General features: G+C 39.5%; 1 protein-coding gene across 4 annotated transcripts in view; it reads left to right on the top strand.

Moving 5' to 3' along the window:
* Positions 1-22,446, top strand: part of LOC137199794 (neuronal PAS domain-containing protein 3) — a 373,346-nt gene that overhangs the window by 300,929 nt on the left and 49,971 nt on the right. For all 4 annotated transcript variants that reach the window (XM_067614341.1, XM_067614340.1, XM_067614343.1 and 1 more), the window contains one exon: positions 14,857-15,037. In XM_067614341.1, the coding sequence (XP_067470442.1) occupies positions 14,857-15,037 (181 nt within the window). The remainder of the gene's footprint in view (positions 1-14,856; positions 15,038-22,446) is intronic.

Genomic DNA, 22,446 nt, shown 5'->3' with positions numbered 1-22,446 from the left:
GAATTAATATCTTTGCTTGTGTGTTTTTTCTTCTTCTTCTTCTTCTCTCCGTCTGCACGTCCTCCGCTGCTCGCTCACATCTTCCTCTTTGATTTTTCACTCGTCACATATCACTGTAGATCTCTTCAGCCCTCCGTGTTTACTTGGAAACTTTCCATCTCATACAGATATGTGCTTTTCTCTGTTTGCACTTTTAATGCACGCTCAACACTTTCTGCATCCCCTTTCACATTAAAAGCTTTCCAGCAGTTCAGAAGGCTTTTATTGTGAAATGTTTTGTTCAATCTAACATGACACTAATGCTTTTCAGTGCAAGAAATGATTATTTCACATTTTACTTTTCACAACATCCATGTTTGCTTTTCCTTCATAAATACACGGATGTCGGAGTGTCCATGAATGCATCACCCAAACAGTGAATTTTAATAAATTGTCCTGAAGCCCATGAACGCAACTTTAACAAAAAATAGCGACAGAGCAGGTCATTTATGGTCATTAAAATTAATTAAAGAGACATGATGATGTTTTCAGAGAAGTTGATATTTAAGTTTAATATAAAAGAGTCGATGCTGCATCATGAACAGACTGTTGATGGTTTTTATTTGCTGCTTCTCAGCAGACACTCTTGAAATAAACACTGTGAACGGTTCTTTGAGCTGAGAAACGTTCAGAGAGGAGCTGCAGTATTAAAATGGCTGCTTACTGCCGGCTGTAAACGCTGCTGCAGAAATGAATGGAGGATATTTATAATAAATATACTTTTATTAGGGCTGCAGGCCTGTATATTAGTGTTTAGTGGAGAGAGGATCCGCTCTCTCTCTCTCTCTCTTCCTTCTTCTTATCTTTTGCATCCATCTCTTTCACACTCACACCGGCAAGAAAGCAGCTTATAAAAATACAGTTGATACAAATTATCAATAGTGACAAAAGTTCTTCACATTAAGTCATTTTATTGCCAAATTATATTTTAAATTGTCTTTTTAGGTTTTTCTATCCTCACCAAAAGTGAAATTACTGAGGAATGTGAGTTAAAATGGGAAAAAATTATACATAATATAATTTCTTTAAAACTCCCTCCAACCTAAACCACTAAACAGCTCATTTACTGTCGGTTAAACCTACTATAACTGAGTTTTTGGCCATTTGACATATCAGTTTGTAGTTGCTGGAATTTTGATGCTCTTGTTCTTCAGGAAAAGAAAAGTTCAAGCACATAATGTTCTGATTAAACACACGAGATGCAGCGTGTTAATTAGTGATCTTGTATCATGTGTTTTTGTGTTGGAAATGTGTTAAATCTGACTTTAACACGTGTACGTATCAGCAGGACATCACAACCAGCTTGGAGCCAATCGTGGTCCAGTATGCAACGTACATATAGTTTGATGTGGAAACTTGAAGCCTAAACTGCACAAACACTGAGAATGAACTTATCAGTGAAGTAGGAGACATTTGAAATGAGCGATATTTACATATTTTAAGGACTTAAAATATTGAACTTGAACTTTTCTTTGTGGAAAAAACATTATATTTGATGTATCTAAAAATATGGAGGGATCTTTAACCTTTGGACCGAGTCAGGCTAGCTGTTTCCCCTGAGTCCGCTATTTATGCTAAGCTAGGCTATCTAAACATAGCACAAAAGTAAGGAAATTTGTGTTTGGTAGATTATTTCTTTGTTGTAACAATGCTTCTTGGCATAAAAAGCCCATTTATTTCCCTTTTTAAATGGTGCCACATTTGTAAGGAACATGCATTTGTGGGATGAGCAGCAGAGCTGAGTATGTGGGTTGCGCCCATGAAAAATTTGCCAAATCGTCTCTGCCAATGCCAAACAGAGGGAAATAAAAAACAGGCTTTCCAACAGTATGAGACAAGATTTATTGCCAAGAAGCATTGTTACAACAAAGAAATAATCTACCAAACACAACTTTCCTTACTTTCTGTGCTATGTTTATGTTCTGACTCCAGCTCCGTGCTCAACACACATCAAACTCCTCCTCTAACTTTCTGCAAGGAGGCGAATAAACATCGTCGTAACTATTCTCAGCATCTATGACAACTTGGTTAATGTTGTAGAAGGACGCACGCAGAAACTACAGTTTGTGTATGAACATTTGCTATTATTTTTGCCTCCTACAAGAATTTTGAGCATATTTACTAGGGGTGTGCCAGAATACAAATACGTTATTCGGCAAAGCACAAATAGTGGGGTTTTATACGAATATTTGTTTCATACAAATATTTTGAAAATTGTTTTCAGGAAGAAAAATAAACCAGTGTGGTCGGTTACATCGCTATCTCAGTGTGTCTCCTCTGCTCCACTGTGACGTCTACCAGCAGGTCTCAACGAGGGGAGTCACATCCACCTGCTACATGACGCACATTTCCTAATTTGGACATCACTCCCGGAGTTCAGGGGTGTTCCCCAGAGATAAAGCTGAACTACTGACACACGCTTCATGAACACTTATTGTTACACTTTAATTTTCTAAAATTAAAAGCGTAATAAAAACAAAAACAGGATTTTTAAGCCTCTTTCCACTTTTATTCGAATACAAATAAAAATAATTTTGCTGTCTCAACAAATACAGATACAAATACAAATACTGGACTCTCTGCACATCCCTAATATTTACATTATGCTTCAGCTTTTAAATACATCAAAATTACATATTGAATCTGGGAATTATTGTCAATAAAACTCACAATCTCTAATTACATGCAGATGCGATGCTGCACCCGTTAAGTGCACACCTGGCCAGGTAATAATAAGATAATCAACACTTCCTTGAGTTCCACAGTAAAACATCACTGAGGGCCGTGAAGGGAAACGGCCTCAGGATTCACATTTATACACACACTCGACATAACCTCTTGGGTTTTGTCTGCGTACGTGTGTGTGTGTGTGTGTGTGTGGGTATGTGTGTGTTTGCCCTGAAGACCTTTCTGTCTGATGAATGAGATGTAGCCTTGAGCGCACACACACACACACACACACACACACACACACACACACACGTGCGCCACCTGAAGCTCTTGCACGAGTCATTAACACACCAAACAAATTAAAATCTGCTCAACAAAAAGAAATAAGCAGCAAGTGGACGTATTAGCATGAGAAACATGATAAAAGTGCTCCTCCATTGTGTCCTTATCACAGTCCCATAATGCACTGGGAGGCAGGGATTGGCCCCGGCATTCCGGACCGTTCGACACAGGGCTTATCAGTGTCTGGGGTCCTCGCTCCGAACGTTCAAAGACCGCCATTGTTGTGAGATTTGGGGGAGAACAGAGAAGAGATTTTCGGGTTTTTAGAGCTGCAGAGTGGATTTTGTGTGTGAGAGAGAGAGAAAAGAGAGAGAGAAAGGAAAGAAGACGGATGAATCAGATAAAAAGAGAAAGAAGGACAAACAGAATAGCAGGTTTTCTAAATCCGTGACTGTGTTACGTCTCTTCCTGTGTTCATGTCCGTGATTTACCTCGTCGGGATTGTTTGTGAAATATGGATGTTTGCATTAGCATCAGCAGTTTAAGATGCTGACTCTCCTCGATTTTAACATATTAACATTTATATTCTAACGTATTAGAGTTAGCTTCATGTAATCTGTAATTTGTAATGGAGACAATGTGTCAGCAGAGACATTTCAGTGACTCGATGTCCTCTAGTGGTGACCAGTAGGGACTGTAACGACATCCACTGGTCTGTGGCTCAGACTACAGTGGCCTGTTGAGGACAAAAACAGAAAATGAGCAATCCAAACATGGAACAAGCTGACAAATGTAGAAGTCCAGCACAAATATACGAGTGTTGTATTGTGTTTTTCTTGTGTGTGTGTGTGTGTGTGTGTGTGTGTGTGTCCTCTGAGCCCCTGCGTCTGGCCCTGGAAAGCCCTGTTTGCTGTCTGGCTGTAAATTTCCGCTGAACCAACACGCTGACATGAAACCCAGCAGACTGATTTAAGCCTCTGTGTGTGTGTGTGTTAGTGTGTGTGTGTGTGTGTGTGTGTCCCTGTGACTCTGTAAAGTACCCATAATGCACCTTACCTACGCTCACCGTTTCACAACCTGACTCCTGAGAGAGGATGGGCGAGAGAGAGGAATCAGTTGCGTGAAAAAGTGAGAAAGAAGATAGATGACGGACAACAAAACATAACACACACACACACACACACACACACACACATCGCCATGGCGTCGGTCTGTATATGTGTGTGTGTGTGTGTGTGTGTGTGTGTTTTGGATTTTGCTTTAACAAGTCAGCAGGTTGAAGAAGCTTTAGTGATTTGGGACACTGAGACAGAAGGTGTGTGTGAGTGTATTGATCTAGATGAAGGATCTCTTACTTTCTGTTCGCCTCAGGGGGTTAAAACCAGACACACACACACACACACACACACACACACACACACACACACACACACACACACACACACACAGACTCAGAAGCTCTTCAGTGTCCAGTGATTTATGACAGATTTGAAAAGGTCTGTTTATCCCTTCACACACTGAGATGTTGATCCTGCCGGTGAAGTTTTCTGTCAGTAGAAAAGACAGAAAAAGAGATTTCTTCATATTTTATAATTATTTTGTTATTTTAATCTCAGTATTATTTTGTGTGTATTATCATATCCTATTCCTCTGTGCCCACTCCTCTCTCCATCCTCATTAACAGCCAAAATCATCATCCTTAAACTTAGATTTTTCTGTTTTTTTCTCCTTTTGTGAAGGACAGAAGTGTTTAAAATAAAGTTAACTTTAAAAAAATAAAATCTTTCTATTTTTTCATCATGACTCCTTCTACTGTTCATCCCTCTTCAGACTCACCTCTCTCTCTCTCTCTCTCTCTCGCTCTCTCGTCCAGGTGATGTGATTGCTTTCAGTGTTCTGTGTTTTGTTTTGCCTAATAAATCACCATCTATCAGAGCCCAGCTGACACACACACACACACACACACACACACACACACAATCCCACACTTACACACTGTGGCAAACAGTTCATAATGGACCGTTCATCTGTCATCCTCTGAGCTGTTGACAAGGAAAGTGTCTTGGATATGGGCTGTGTGTGTGTGTGTGTGTGTGTGTGTGTGTGTGTGTGTGTGTGTGTGTGTGTGTGTGTGTGTTCATGCTACTCTACTGACAATAGAGATTCGTCCCCATTCATCTGACTGATAACACACTAGTGCTGTCAACTGGAGACCAGCTTTATCCTCACACACACACACACCTTTGAGGGGGAAAACAAACGTACATACACACACACATATGTTACATGTAGTGTGTGGACACACACACATTAATTTAAATATACAAACATATGCACTTACACACAGTTGCACTTATGCATATTGTATACTTACATAATGTGAACACATATCCAGCATACTAACAGATCTGTGCAGCTGAGTTTAGCCACATCTTTGTTTTGAGCTAAATGTTAACGTCAGCATGCTAACATCCTCCCAGAGACAATGCTAACATGCTGATGTTAATGCATGTTAACTGTCTTAATTTAATGTGTTAGCATGCTAACATCCTCCCAGAGACAATGCTAACATGCTGATGCTAATGCATGTTAACTGTCTTAATTTAATGTGTTAGCATGCTAACATCCTCCCAGAGACAATGCTAACATGCTGATGTTAATGCATGTTAACTGTCTTAATTTAATGTGTTAGCATGCTAACATTTGCTAATTAGCACTAAACACAGAGTACAGTTGAGGCTGATGGCAGTGTTATTAGTTTTGCAGGTATGTGGTCATGAATCAAAGTATTGGAAACATTTTGACCTGGTGATGGCGCCACTAGATGAATATTTATCCTGAGACATGAATGTTTGTACCAAATTTCATGACAATCATTCAGTTACACAATCCTGAGAAATCCAAAAGTTCAAAAGACCAATAAGTATTCAAGACAAACTATATTAGTGCGAGACGAACACAACGTTAATATAAGTAACAAAGATAAATATCATTACGTATTACTGAGGATAAAAAATAGGCAGGTGGCCCTTTATTTACAGGACATTAATGTGTTTACAGTGTGACTAATATAACTGACGTATTGTGGACTGTACATTCTTATTGTAGCCGTCACCATAATCGTATCATTGTACTGTCAGAATGTGCGCATTAGTTTAGACACAGATGTGTTTGTGTAAATTATATGTGTTAATGCAGATACTGTGTATTTATGATTAAGTGTGTGTGTACATGTGTTATAAAAATATGTATTTATGGTTCGTATACATGTGCGTATGTGTGCTGGAGGCCTGTAGTATTCTCAAAATGTTTTTATGATTTTAAGAAGGACTCTTGGGAGATCAGCCTTGAGCTAAAAAAAAAAAGAGATCCAAATAAACACAACAAACCTAATAGTTGCACTAAAGGTTAAAGGATTTGGCTGGAAAATTTTCTATATTTTCCTTCTTGTCAACAAATCTCATGTTTGGATCCAAACCAACAATGAACTGATCTGCTAACAAGTATTGTGTGTGTATTAAAGCCTGATATATCTTATTCTTCTGTGCTGTAGACCTCCGTTATTGTTCAAAAACTATTAAAAATCATCATCACAACCCTGATGAAATGACTTGTTTCACAATCAGACTTTGATCCATTCGGTCTGATCACATTTCAAAAGTCTAGAAGAGCCTCATGATTGAATCATTTTATCCCCATACAAGTTAGCCGCAGGGCTAAACTGGAAGTTAGCGGTCTCAGCCGGCTCTACTGAGCATGCTCCATGGACGCATTGGGCCCATAGAGTGCAGTATGTTTTCATCCAGGTGTTTCTTTACAGCAGGAAGTGGCTTTTTTGGCTTCATGCACCACTGAGCAACGTTAATAGGAATGAACGGGGCTTCTGACGCTGTATCCAGTTCTCTTTACACCTCCATGGTCTCAGCACCATGAATGTCTGAACCAAATTTCAATCTATCCAATAGTTGTTGAGATATTTGTGATATTTATTCATGATGCAGCCTGCTGATAACTGGATTTCACCATTTCCAGTTCGAGTTTTATGTTTATATTTAAATTCAAAGAGAACATATTCAACATATTTAAATGGAGCTGCATCACATATTGTACTGTTAGTCTTTCATGCTGTGATATAACGGTTTGTTTTATACTTTATGAGTATTACATCTTATTTCATCGACTCAACGTTTTAAGTGAGGAAAATGAAGATTTCAGAAATCCTCTTCATGTTTTCATCACTCATCATTTAAAGAGGAAATGAAGTTTCTCTGCAGAGTTTTTTTTCTGACACTTGGGCTCATGTCCGTCGTTCCTCCTCGCTCCTCGGCTCTAACGCCGCATGAATCATTAACAGCGGAGTAATTATGCACTATCAAACTTGGAATATTACCCCACTTAGCTAATGTTTAATGCTGTAATTAATTCTGAACCCTGCGAGCCAACATCAATTTATTTGATTAGTACTTTGCAAAGTCACACAGAGGTTTTTTACTGTTTTGAGGTGTGTGTGTGTGTGTGTGGCTTTAAAATGTTTCCATAAAGTGTGATTCAGAGAGTGAGACATTGATGAATGGGAATTTTAACGCTTCAGATTTTTTATATAAATGTTTGTTTTTGTTTTTCAGGATGTATTTGTTGCCTTCACACTTCAAAATAAAAGAGTTTTCTGCTTTTACTTCACCCGTACTGAGCAGGAGGTTTATTTACTGTGAGAGAGAAGAAGTAGACAGTTACTTAATTATGACACAGTGACGAAGGTTAGACTCACTTTTTTGTGATTTGACATAGTCTGACCTGACCTGGACTGTATTGGAGACGCTTTTTGGCTTTGTTGAAGATGTGTTTCTATCCTGGAGGAGAATATAGTAGAACTGCTGCTGATATTTACTTGCTGGTATTTGTGTTTAACCTATAAGAACCCTTTCAATGTTCTGGAAAATTCCTTATAACAGCTTTATCCTTGATTTTAACTCATGAAGTCCCTAAAGTGACATCTACTGAACATCCTGGTGCAGTCATGTGACAATGTGTGAATCTGTGTACCCATGACATCACTTCCAAAATGGCGGTGTGACAGAACTAGCTAATTTTAAAAAGCTTGTTTTTTTGTTACTAAAGGTAGATTTCAACCCATTTAACAATTCTGATGCTTTAATAAGATTTTACATTTAACCTGTTCTGACCACATTTCTTGAACAAATTGATATAAAACAAGTTAGGGAAATATCGATATGACATATATGTTACATTACAGATCTTTGACACTGAAGGTAGAATTTCAAAAAAAAAAAAAATCAGAAATTTTTTCCTTGTGGTCCATTTGGTCTGTTTTATATTCCCTATAATTTTCCTTAAAGGAGAAACGGGTCCACATTTCTCTAGTTTCATATTAGGGTCAGTGGTTGTTTAAAGATTAGAGAAGCCGGCTTGTAACTAGCTCAACTGGCCAGCGAGACCTCCAAATATAACAACAAAACATTGTCTAATCTGACGGCTAATCGGCGCTAAATCACTAAATCTGTGTGCAAAGTTCTGAACTGCTAACTAGTTTCAAACTGATTTACTAAACCAGGTTGCAACATTAAAACTTCTAGTAAAGACTTTAGTAATGTGTAAAACTGTGAATCTGTAGCGTCGTCCAACAACAAGAAGCAACCAACCATGCTAACAAGTGAGAGTAGCATCATGAGCTGTAACATAACTTCTAAATAAAACAGTTTTAGGAGCCAAAAGATAAACTGAAGTGAATCCATATGAATGTAGATGTGACTTTGTTTTATTTCTATCTGCATACCTGGAGAAATATGTGTGTTTTAGATCTAGTGGTATTCAGGAGGTTTACAGTGAGAGGGAAATATCTGATTATGCTAAGCTAACCCACATTATTTGGTCATTTGGTCATTTTGTAATTTGATGTTTAGTGTTTTTTTCTGTGAAATGTAAAAGCGTCGAGTCAGATATTTCTATATTACCTCTTCAGTATAAACAGCTCAGATATTAGCATGCTAACGTTAGCTTTGTCAGTTGACTTACGCAACAGTTGCACCTGCAGTTAGAAGCTCACCTCTATGTAACAACTAGCATAACAATAAACAATCTCTGAGCCATCATTATATTATTATTATTATATTATTAGAAAAGTTTTTGTATAATAGTGCTAATAATTGTGGTTGTCGTAGTAGCTCAACTTTATCTTAGTGTGTCTACTGTTTCTGACTCTTTTTCCCTTGTGCCGTCCGTCTCTGTACGTCAAACCTTGCTGTTTGTCGACTGTCCTGTTTTAAATAAAGGTTAACACACTGCTGAACAGTAGTGATGTAACACTCACACTGCAGTAATTACAGCTGACAGCAGCCTAAAGTCTGGAGTGATAAGAGAGGAAGAGGAAGGACAGACACACTCGCACTTATAAATTCACACACACACCTACACACACTCTCACACACACACACACACACACACACTCACACACACACACACACACAGAAAACTCTCTCTCTCTCTCTCCGTCTGTCTTTGTCTGCGGTCGTTCGACATGGTTATCGCCGTCACTCTTATTGTCTTTTTGTCAGTTGATGTCCTTGTCTCGGAGGGCGAGCGGAGTGATAAAGCCGGCGTCTCTGTTGTGTTTTAATAAGTTTTATCTGAAGACTCAAAACAGACAAACAACGTCAAAACTCAAACTCAAGTCTGACGGCAGCGTTCGGTTTTCCACACGTGGAGGTCATCCGGGGCGTTGACGCCTCACTCAGCCTGCTCAGCTACAGATAGCAACGCCACGTTCATGCTTTAATTATCCTCCTGATGACATCACTATGATATCATCAGGGTTCTTTTCTCCTCCAGTATAACTAATCTTCATGTGTAAAATCAGGAAGTGCCAACCTGTACGGAAGGAGTTATAATCAACTATATGATGAACTAAGGATGCAAAATGAATTTCAGTGTAAGTTAACAATAAATTGGTGTCATATCGTTAACAAATAAATGCTGATTGGTTTAAAATCAGCTCCTCTGCAACCGGCCGCAACTTTAAAATGTTGCGTACATGTTAATGCATCAGTAATTATAATCCATTAACCCTTTCATGTATAGCGGTCACTACAGTGGACAGCTGTTCAAAAGCCGTTTTCTTATATATGCATGGGGTTTTAATGGTATAGTTGCACATCAGCCAACACAGTGGACTCTAGTGTGTCATCCCATACACTGCCATTCACTGGCCAGCCTTTGTAAGTGCGACACAAATTTCTCAAAACCAAGATGGCCGCCTGCCGGCAGGAAATTCTCGGCAGCTCGGGAACATCTCGCCAATCCTTCTATAGTAATAGACCCTTGCAGGTAAATAACATTTTGTAACAACTAAGGAGTGATACAATTGTTAAAATTTCCAAGTATTGATTTTATGTTGGGAGAAAATGACAATTAATCATCTGTCCACTAAGTTGGACAAACTCCTTGAAAAATGTTTTAAAAAAATGAAGTTCAAATATTTTTTTTTATGCCTAAAGAGGAATAAAAACATTCCTGAATGAGGTTATCATAATTCATGCATGAAAGAGTTAATGTAATAATATTATGACACTCTGAAAGTACTTTTATATTTTAATATTACTGCTTTTATGTAACTCAAACATCTGATTTAATGCCGACTCAACCAACTGCTGGTATGTTGTTGTTTTTTTTACTTGTTATGAAGGAATAATCGCTGGATCGGCAAGAAGAAGTGGCTCAGACTAAACTCTGGCAACACTTAAAGCTATTCTATGTTACAGCTTTTTTAATCGGTACTACGTCTACCAGTGTTGACTTAAAATAATAAAGAGCCCGAACCATGATGTCACTTCCTGCCACTGCTGCCAACAGCTGCTGTCAGAAGTTAAAACTGTCATGATGAATCTCTGCTTACTGGATTTGTACTTATTATCGCTGGTTTTATAATTTCTGAAAGTTCAGGTTTCACTTCAGCTCTCTATAGATTTCGGGTGAATTTCTCGTCCGTTCATCTCTGCATCAGCCTTAAACGTTCAATGTGCAGTTTGTCTCAGTTTATCCACCATGAGTCACCGTCTTTCTTCTAAAATAACTTACAGGTGAACATTAACGGCTTTAAAACAGGGTCACATTCAGGAAATCTATCATCCAGATCCCCCAGCAGACAGGAAGTTGAAAACATACTTGTCCTTCCAACATTTCCCGAATATTTCCGGTATTTGGCACGGATCGGTTGAAGTTATCTCCTCTCTGCACCTTTTATGTTTCTGTCTCATAAAGACGAAAGACTCTGGGGAAAGAAAAAAAAAATCATAATAATGGTATTAAATCACTTGGCCAACCTCTGTGTAAATGGCTGGAAGGATAACATGATGTATAGTCGTTGTGGTTGCCAAGGTTTCCGGCTGATTAAAAAAAATCTCAGGTTACTGTCCTGTACATCCTCAGCAGGTTTTAGTGAAAATTCAATCATCTGTTCAATCAAAGCATACTGACAGATGTTAGTTAGTGTTCTTCTACATGATTCATGTGATAGAAAGTGATCATCTCTCTCTCTAGCTTCAACTTTTTTCAGTTTGAGAGTGTTTGGAGTTAAATCTCGTTTTAAAATAATGTTCATAAGTCACACATAGTGTAGGGGAGACCGGGGATGGTTGTAACATTTTTGACATTTCTGTCTGTAGCATGGAGCTCCTTCATTCAAAATTTGATGCAAACCAGTGACACGTGTCTGCTATTAAATGGTGTAGCTTTTATCTCTGCATCTACACAGACACATAATTAACACGATTTAAGTTTGATTAGTTTATCTACAAAGCAGGAAATGCTATCACAAAAATAAATGAAGTAAAAAAAAAAAATTACTTTCTTACTTCAAAATTAGTTTTTTCTCTCTAAAATGGGCTGTGTCTTCCTCACATTTGGAACAAGTACTAAATTGAGCATGTGCAGAGTGACTCAGGTGATTTGTAACTTGTTCCTGATTGGAGAAATTGAAAGTGTTACAACCATCCCCGGTCTTCCCTACATTTTGAATTTTGCTGTGAAATGCTGGACAACTCTACAGACTTGCCTTCTTTGGCAGCGCTCTGATTATTCTTCCCGTCCTCTGAACCACCGACCGCATCAGAGATTCAAATAGGTGGGATTAAAAACGGTCATGTCATCCTCAATCTTAGCTAGCAAGTTACCTAGCTACATAGCATGAAAAATAATGGCAGAAAAATGGCGACTAGATTGTTGTCATAACAACTTTTTAGGGAAGCCCTGAAAGGCAAGCGAGAAAAAAAAATTCTGGAGATCCAATTTCTAAGTCTGATCTTAATTCTTGTGTTCAAGAGTTAAGGACAAGTTTAAGAAAAAGGTTTTGCCAGAATAATCTTTCTAAGTTCCATAAAAAATTTTCAAAAAATTTCATCTGTGGAACAGGTGAAAAAAAAAGTTTTGCCAGGATCATTTTTCTAAGTTTTTTTTTTTTTTCATGTGTGAAAGTAGCAGGTTAAATTTTTTTTTTTTCTGTTTTCAATTGATATATGTCTAAGATTAACTGGTGACTCACTACTGACTACTGGGATTCACCAGCATTCACTGGCAACCAGTGTCACTGGAAGTCTCTGCAGCGTTGGTTCCTGACTGAGCTGAAGAGTTTTTACAGATGAGGCAAGATTAACAGAAAAAATGTGACTTATCTGTGATTGAGGTTAGCAACATTTATTCAGAAAGCAGCACAACATGTAAAATACAAGATATAAAAAGATATTTGACAGGAAGGAAAAGAAGAACAAGTCCTCTTGAGTTCAGCGTCAGTACAGCCGGACAGACTTGTGTCCTTTGTGTCTATAAAGTCTTTTGGGAACCGCTGCTCTCTACTCTGTACTGTACTTTCCCACTTTTACTGTATGATAATGTTCTTAAAGTGTTGTTGCAGTAGCTGTCTGAACGTCTAATTCCATCTCTGCATTGTTCCCTCTGTGTAATTAGCTCCACCACTGACTTTATGTAAAATAGTTCTGCCAAGTTTTAATTGATTAAAAGTCGGCGTGTTATTGCAAAGAAGAACAATGTAGATCCAATTAGCACTGTAACGTGTAAACATGAACACTAACTCCCATGGTGCACCAGGGTCTGTGTGCCTGTGTGTGTGTGTGTGTGTGTGTGTGTGTGTGTTTGTGTGGGTGTGAGTCAGTGATCAGTCTCATTTCTTAATCATCACTTTCTGCTCCAGATGAGACTTTATGAGGGGACTAAATTGCCTTAAAGGGATTTCTTAATAAAGGGATTACACCCATGTAATCCTCTTTGTCCCAGTGGACCCCCAAAAACCTGAACACACACACACACACACTCACACACACACACACACACACACACACACAGACTCACACATAACCAGATTAGTATGTGGAAATAAATGTGCACAATGTTTTTGATATGCTACAAATGAAAACACACACCGAACGATAGAGCGCAACAGTCACGTGATACCATTGAAAATTGTGTACTTAATTGTGTGTGTGTGTGTGTGTGTGTGTGTGTGTGTACATGTGCATAACACAAAAAGTAAAAGTGTGTGTATTTCTAACCTTTGTTTGTGCATGATGATGTGTGTATGTTTTATTTTTGCTAGTGTGATTTCGTGTGTGTGTGTGTGTGTGTGTGTGTGTGTGTGTGTGAGTGTGTGTAGCGTAACGCCGCGGTTTTGGCGGCGCTCCCTCGTCTCATCCCCAATTAACGAAGACAAATCCGCCTCTATCTGCGCTAATGAGAGTCTTTAAGGTGAAGGGACTCTGTATTTATTTAATAAGAAGAAGCTTATTTATTCCATTTCCATGAGAAAGAAAAGCCGCCGCTGATTCTCCACGGCTGCTGAGGGAGGGATTAGAGGAGGAGGAGGAGGAGGGAGGAGGAGAGGAGGAAGAAGATCTGGAAGTGGAAGGAGGAGACGGAGAGAGAGAGGGAATGAACAAGCTGGATGAGGAAAGGAGAGGGAAGAAACTGTGAAGAGAGGAGAAAAGTAAGAGGAAAGAAAATGAAGATGAGGAGGAGGTTTAGGATTAGTAGCAGGAGATAAACAAGAGGTGGAAGAAGATGAAATGAAGAAGAAGAAGAGTGAAGAGTAGCGTACAGGAAGTAAAGAATGAGTAAAAAAAAGTTGGTGCAGGATGTAAATGATTGAACTGATTATTATATTATGATTATGATTCAGTGTGGATAAGAATTTTCAAAAAAACAAATGAGTAGTACATACCGTATTTCCTCTAATAGTGGTCAGGGCCTTTATTTACCTTAACTGCAGAGGGTACTAGACCTTTATTGGAAGCTTATATAATAGAGAGGCTTTTATTTCTAATTCTAAGTATATTTACTCATATTTTAGTGCGAAGCCTCTTTTTCTGATCTGCTTCCGTTTGCTCTGTTAAATGTTTGTTACTGTATTACCAGTAATTACAGTAATCCACCTTCGCCAACGTGCAGAACGATAATTCAAGCGCTTGAGTTCCACCCAGAACATTTTGGCAGTGCAACACTTAGCTGTAGCATTCTCATAGATGTATGCATGTATTAAAATATGTGCCGTTATCACTATCACCCTCTCTGTGGCGGTCGGTTTTGAGTGAAGATAGCATGTATATCGATGAATTTATTAAATTAGAGAGGTGGAAATGTAGCCTACATTAAAGGGCTCCGCACATACATCCAGGTAACTGGCATGCACGTTACATAACCCTTGTTTTTTCTTCTAATTGACTTGCAGCCACTTTTAGAGGACATAAACATTATTTGTGGGAAACAGAGTGAAATGGAGGATGAGAGGAGGAAGAGAAAGGTTCTAATCTGTCAAATCTGTTTTTTGTTTCTTTGATTTTGTAGGTGGAGCTGACCGGCAGCAGCGTGTTTGACTACATCCATCCCGGCGATCACGTGGAGGTGGCAGAGCAGCTCGGCATGAAGCTTCCTCCGGGCCGAGGGATGTCTCTCTCCCAGGGAGCCGTCAACGAAGACGGGGCGTCCTCGGCTTCATCGTCGTCGCACTCCGAGACGCCCGAACCAGGTAAGGACGAGGGAGTGAGGGTGGAGGGTAGGAGGAAAGGAAGGTGAGGCCTGCGAGGTTCTTTTATTGTCGTCGCTTTTCAAGACATCTGAACGAGGGAGGAAGTGAGAGTGGCCATCTTAGTTTAATAAGCCCAAACTAGGAGGTAGGAGGAATAAAAGAGAACAATAATAAAGGGATAAAAGAAGGAGGAAAAGGGAGTAGAAAAGGACAGAGGAATGGCAGAACAGGGTGAAGAAGGAGAAAGGGAGGCGAAACAGCAAGACAGGAGGAGGAAGAAAAGGTCTCAGTAAAGATTGAACTGTGGAAGAGAGGAGGAGGGAAGAGAATAAAAGGTCACGGTAGAAACGGAGGGATGGAGGGAAAGAGAAGGTCAGGAGGGAGTGAAGGAGGAAGACGAGGAGTGTTAGGGTTGTTCTGGCTGGTTGTTTGGGCTGAATAATCAGTTCAACCTGCATAGATACACAAGGAACAGTGAAGGTAAACAGAAACAAAGACACAGTAAACATGAATGAACATGAACATGTTTGAGTCGGTTCTGGGATGAAAGCAGATCTGTTCTTACAGTAAGTTCAAAAGACACAGAACAGCAAGAAGCTCCTGCAGGAAAACAGATTTTTCAAGAATTTGTTTATAGTTGGAAAATTTTATCAAACTTAGTGGTGCACTTTTCCCTGGTGAATGTTTGTAAGGCTGCTTGTTCAACAAGTTAATGTGCAGGACAAGATGGGTTCATGTTAGTAAGTTAGATAAGAAGGAGACTTTAGCAGGAAAGCTAATGTGGGTTGTTGTTCAGAGTCTGTAGCTCTCGTGTTGTGGAGCAGGATGCAATCAGGCTCAGTGCGACCGTCTATTTTACTGATTTGGCTTTTTTATGATATGTTTCTTATTGGTGTCTTTTAATGCTTCGGATCTTTTATTTATTTTTTACTCAGCTACTTTGCAATGAGTTCTAAATGTATTTGAGTTGAAATAAAATAAAATCTGCGCTCTACAGGGCAACTTTAACATGTAAGCAGCATCTTTCTTGTTCCTGAATGATGTATGTTACGTGTTTGAGACTAGAAAGCTGTTTTCACCTGCGTCATCTGCTGAAAGTTTCTCTGAGCTCATTGAAAATCCGATTTTAAGAGTCGGATTTGTGACATCACAACTAGTTTGGAAGCCAATCCTGGTCCGATATTCAACTAACACGAGTGTGATGTTGGAACCTGAAGCCTTAATGAACACTGAGGATGGACTTTACAGTGAAGTAGGAGACATCTCGTGTCCAGCGGTTGAACTTCAGAGATTAAATATATTTGCATATATTTCCACCTGCACCCTCAGATCTACCAGCAGCTTGTTCCTCTGGGGCCCCCCAGGACCAGGCTCCGCATGGGGGATGGAGCCTTCTGCTCTGCTGCACCACACTTGTGGAGCCGCCTTCCTAAACCATCTGAGACCAGCACAGACCCTAGACTCTTTTAAAACAGGCTTAAAAGGCTTTTTCATATTAACTCTTATTAATAACTTCTTATTAAAACCCTATAAAACTGTAGCACTTTGAGTTTCACTATGAACGAAAAGTGTGGTATAAATTGAATGTATTATTACTATTCTTATAGATTCTGGAATTTTTAATGAGGAAAAAGGAGCAGATGTCATTTTAAGGGATTTTAAGAAGATAATTGAACCTTTTTTTGTGGAAAAACCACATCAGAAATAAATAAATCCACATGTGTGTCTGGTCCTCCAACCCTCTAACCCTGAAGCCCTCTAGTCCTAACTTCTCTCCCAGTATCCCAGCATTCCCTCCGCTGTAAGTTTGGATTTAATTAGTCACTTCCTGTAAACTGGGAAAAGGACGCGGCATTCCTCATTGGGATTCTTTGCGTCATCTCTTCTATCCCTACATCCTCTGCTGCACCACATGTTCAAGACTTTTTTACCTTCCAAAATGCTTTTCATTGTGCTTCTCTCTCTCTCTCTCTCATGCTGATGATAATTTAAGTATTAGGGGAAAATCCATTTATAAATTAAACAAAATGACTTGATATCCATCGAGTCCCTTAGTTCATCAGCCTGTTCAAACAAGGAGGGGAAGATTGGCTTCGCGGCGGCCGGGTCTTCGGAGACGGCGCGGTAATTAGATCTGCCGCGGATTTATTCTTGGCTGATTGGTGCTGGTGATGGGTGTGGAGGGGAGGGGGGGGGGGGCTTTAAATTAATTGGAGTTCCACATTTGAGGTTTTTGTTCTTTTTTTTTTTCTTTGACTTTCTTCAAACCTCTAAACCAAGCCTCCCCATGCACCAAACTGGGATATGGAGAGACGGAGGATAAGAGGACATATATGTGGTCGTCAATGTCAATTTGTCTGGAGAGAAAGAAAAAAGATCTAAAAACATGGATGGGTGTTTCCCAATGCTAATTTGCCCTAACGATAGAGAGATATAAAGACGTTGGGGGAAAAAAAAAGGGAGGTAGGGGTTTGTATGAATGTCTCAGTGATTCCCAAAGTTAATTTGACCAGAGAGAGAAAAAAGAGCGAAATAAAAGGAGGAGGAGGAGGAGGAGGAGGAGGACAGAGGTGTTTGTTCTCCCATGTTAATTTGTCTAGAGAGAGCGAGAGATGGAAAGAAAGGAGGAGAGACAGGGGATGTAGGGAGGTGTTTGAATGTGCATGAGTGCTTAGCAATGTTAATTTGTCCAAAGAAAAAAAAAAAGAGAGCGAAGGGAGGCCGAGGTTTCAGATGGACATGTATGAATGTGAAGGAGCGATCCCCGAAGATAATGTGACCAGAGAGGGAGAAAGAAAGAAAGGAGGATTAGGATTCATGTATGTGTTCTTTAATGTTAATTTGTCTGGAGAGAAACAGAGATGGAATTAAAAAAAAGAGAGAGAGGAGGAGGAGGAGGAGGAGGAGGAGGAGGAGGGGCTGGTATGAATTTGTATGAGGATTCTTCCCAACATCCACACTTATGGTATTTGCAAGGATTCAAGTGCTTAATTGTATGACGTATTTCCGGAAATTGCAACAGTGTAAGAGTGTTTTACCAATTACATTGCGTTGGCAAACGTAATCGCTGCCTGGAATATGAACGAAGCACTTTATTTTATGTGCTGAAACATACAAAACACAGGATGTTAACACCACAGACTGAGGTTCACATCATGACAGCTAACGACTATTTTCATTGTCGATTAATCTGTCAATTTTCTAGATTAATCGATAAATTGTTTAGTCCAGAAAATGGTGGAAAATAACAATCACTGTTTCCCAAAACTCAAGATGACGTCCTCAAATGTCTTGTTTTGTCCACAACTCAAAGATATTCAGTTTACTGTCACAGAGGACTGAAGAAACCAGTAAATATTCACATTTAAGAAGCTGGAATCAGAGAATTTGGAGGGGGGGGGGGGGGGGTTCTCAAAAAAAGACTTCAAACAATTAATAAATTATCAAAATAGCTGATGATTAATTAGTAGTTGACAACTAATTGATTAATTGACTGATTGTTGCAGCTCTAGTCCTGTGTATGTTAAGGTTAAGACAACAGAAGTACTTTGGTTAAAGTTTGGGTTAGAGGGTTAGGGTGTTAGGGTTAGGATTAGAGGGTTAGTTTTAGAGGGTTAGGGTTAAGGTTAGAGGATTAGGGTTAGGGTGGGTTAGGGTTAGAGGGTTAGTTTTAGAGGGTTAGGGTTAGGGGGTTAGGGTTAGGGGGTTATGGGGTCAGAGGGTTAGGGTTAGGGGGTTAGGGTTAGAGTTAGGGGGTTAGGGTTAGAGGGTTAGGGGGTTAGGGTTAGAGGGTTAGGGTTAGAGGGTTAGAGGGTTAGGGTTAGGGGGTTAGGGGTAGAGTTAGGGGGTTAGGGTTAGAGTTAGGGGGTTAGGGTTAGAGGGTTAGGGGGTTAGGGTTAGGGGGTTAGGGGTAGGGTTAGGGTTAGGGGGTTATGGGGTTAGGATTGTGGTTTCAGTTTGCTGGCCAGTGTATTCTGTGTCATTTTATGTCGCGTTCTGATTGGTTGGTTTGTAGTTGTGTGTCGTAGCAGTAGTTAGGGTTAGGGTTAGGGTCACATTGTGGAAATTCCGTCATCAAAGCTCCAAATCGGTCGTCGGTGGATGCCGTTTATATTGACGAGCAAAGATTTCACCACGTTTCACTCTCACGATTATCAACGTTTGTCTCAGACAGTCTAAAATCACACAGCGTGAAGAGGCTTTTAAGATCTCAGAATGATCTTAAATTTCTATATGTGTCTCCCAAAGCAGCAATTACGAGTTCACTCGTAAGCCGTTAAGAGCGTCTTGACTCATAGATACTGTAATACTCCACATATCAACCTGAGGGAGGAGAAAAAGTATTTCTCAATAACAAAAGTAAAACATAACACAACAGTAAGGTTCTGGTATCCTGGTGGTTTCTGTGTTTAGCAACCTTGATATCATCATATAGACATTTATAGCCAGAAAAAGAAAATCAGCTCTGTTGATGCAGCTTTGAGGTGTTTTGTCTTGTTAGTTTATATAATTTTCTTCAGCATTACATTCACAGCATTCCTTCCTCCAGACAATGAGTAATGCATTTCCACAGGCGCCTTCGTCATTACTTTTCATTGCAGTCGATACCTGGCGAACGCCACGCCTGCTAACGGCTGAGCTTTTCCATTTGTTCACATCGTCTTTTCCTCTTCCTCTTCCTCTTCCTCTCCCACCTCGAGGCGTCTCTGTTTCTTTCTTTCCAGCGTTCCTCCGTTCATCACCTGCCTCTTCCTCCATGCACCAGGGAGTCTCCGATCGATCGCGGCTGACTTTGTTTCTCTGAGAAGTTTCACACTCCGGGCACCGCTGCATCCTTCCGTATGCTAATGGTGTATAGTCAAGTGTTTTAAAGTGTAACTTTATCTGGAGGAAGAAGAAGAAGAGAAGGACAGAAAGACTAGTTTGGCAGCCAATCACAGTGCGGTATGCAACTTATTCAAGTGTGATGTGGAAACTTGAAGCCTCCAGTGCACGTAAGGGTGCTTCTCATTACCTTATTTCCATGTCTCCTCGCTCCTCGAGTGACCCAGGAAGTTGTTCTGTTCGGAGGAGCAAGAAGGCTCCTTTTACTGGGAGTCTGCAGTGATTGGACGCTGCAGCTGATTCCCAGTCTAGTTTAACTTGTTATATTTGTGTTCACTGCAGGTCTGATTAATACATTTGCAAATTAATACATTTTTTTCTTTTCATTTTCCCATTTTAAGCTGGATAATATTACTCAGGGAAAGGAGGCGAGTCTGTCGTCTTTCAGCAGTAAAAACATTTTAATTATCAGATTTTTGAGGCTTAAAAATCCTGTTGTGTCAGGTAGAAAATATATATATTACATGAAAATACAAGATATTCTCACCTTAACATTGATAACTAAATAATCCATTTTTAAAAAAATGTTCCGTTTTCTGTTGTTTACTTCCTGTCCAAAACTTGAGGTGAACGTATGTAGAAATGTTGCCTGCAAGTCAAAAGTCAGGGCTGTTTCACGCTGAATTGAGGAGCTGCATAAAGGGCCAGTAGAAGATAATTAAGGAGTTTTTAACTGTAAATCATGTAAAGATGTTCCAGTAGAGCCCCAGAATATAAATATAAATAAATGTAAACATGCAGAATATGTCTCCTCTAAGAGAAAGTTGCAGATATATTTCACTATATTTCTCTTTTGCCATGTTGGAGGACATAACTACACCGCCTCTATAATAATCTGGAGAGTAAAACATAAGTAAATCTGCAAATACAAGCTCTGAGGCATCAAAAGACCATGAAGAGCTGTGCCGCCATCATCAGAAACTGACGTCGCCTCGTAATGACGGTCCGGAGGAAACTGACGAAGATGAGTCGGAGCAGACCTCCATCATGGACAAAAGTTTCTTCTTTCCCATCTGAAGTTCATCAGTCTGAATTTAAAAAAAGAAAAAAAAACAAATTTAATAACTATTCTTACTTCGTTTTCTGCTCCGTCATAATATATCAGACAGCTGACCCCATCGTTTTAATTACAGTCACGCTCATAAAGTATTGAAATTGGAGTTTAAAATATGAGATGACCTTGAGAGGAGAGGGATCTTCCTTTTGAAGCTCGACGCAACCTTTTCAAACACCCTCTTGCAGTTAAAGAGAGTCATCTTTAAAAGCACATGACGCAATTTGACTAATATCAGTCAAACCGAGGCTGAGAGGCTCCGCGTCTCTAACGCTTCTGAAGGGTGAGTGGTTGGAAATTATAACTCGTGAGTGTAATTCAGAGTCTGACTGAGAGGAGGAAACGCTCTCCCTCACGGACCCTTATTTCCTCTCTCTTCAGTCTATATCATCACAGGAACGTCTCCACTCTATCTGCCGGCTGTTGACTTTGACCTTTGACCTCCTCTCTGGAGGTAATGTTGAGGGTGAAGAAACTGATGATAATTTTTACTTATGAACTGATTTGTAATTACTCCGGCTGAGAGAGATGTATAAATTGAAAACTTTATTAACAATAGGTAAAATTTGAAAACTGATAATGTTGCGATACGGCAACATGTTTGTGGACAAAATTCTGCATCATAGTGGAGGTTTTCAGCCTAATTTCTTGCCAAACAGTTTCTAAATGATCTACCATGTATTCATTCTGTTGCTGATTAGAAACCAAGAACTTTGTGCCATGAAAAAAGTCTTTTGGTGTTTGTTTCTTCAGAAATTTTGCAGTCAGATATTAACGAACGTTTGACCAATTAAATCTGTGTCTGTATGATGATGTAATGAGATCGAGGCAGCAGCATGAGTATGTCATCACTTCTTCACCTTCTGAGTCCATATTTAGTGGATTATCTGAGTCAACAACACTAGAGATATGTTGTGTTGAAATTCCAGTTGAGTTAGAAGGTTAAACAGGCGCCATAAAGCCGAACAGCGGTTAGAAATACTTTCAAACAGGATTTTACAACTCTGAAAAGTTATGACGGCATCAGTTATTTTATCTTTCATCAGTTCCTGAATGACAGTCGCTCCTCAGATGCTAAACTAAAAGAGTTTTGGTTCTTTTATTGCATGAAAAAGTTAATTGTTCAGCAACCGAATCTTAAATCTCTGATGTGTTTTTTTTTTGTTTTTGAACGCGGCGAGAGGGCGAGAATTAAAAAAAAAACACACACATCCTCCCTCATAGCTGCATGACCACACAATGATGACACCTTTGACAGAGAAAAATATAATGATGGAAATGATCTGTTTCCTTCTGAGGCTTCAATACAGTTCAGATTTTCTTTTCCCTAAACACTCACAGCTCACATATGTTCACATTTACAACAATAAAACAACCTCGGTGTTTCTTTCCTCTCATATCTAGCGTGTAACTGCGACCAAACTAACTCTAAAGAGCTCCGAATGATCTCAAGTTTAACCGTCGTCCTGAT

This window comes from Thunnus thynnus, chromosome 16 (assembly GCF_963924715.1).
Source record: "Thunnus thynnus chromosome 16, fThuThy2.1, whole genome shotgun sequence".
NCBI lineage: Eukaryota > Metazoa > Chordata > Actinopteri > Scombriformes > Scombridae > Thunnus > Thunnus thynnus.
The sequence above is the reverse complement of the archived record's forward strand: the minus strand, read 5'-3'. Positions and strand labels throughout refer to the sequence as shown.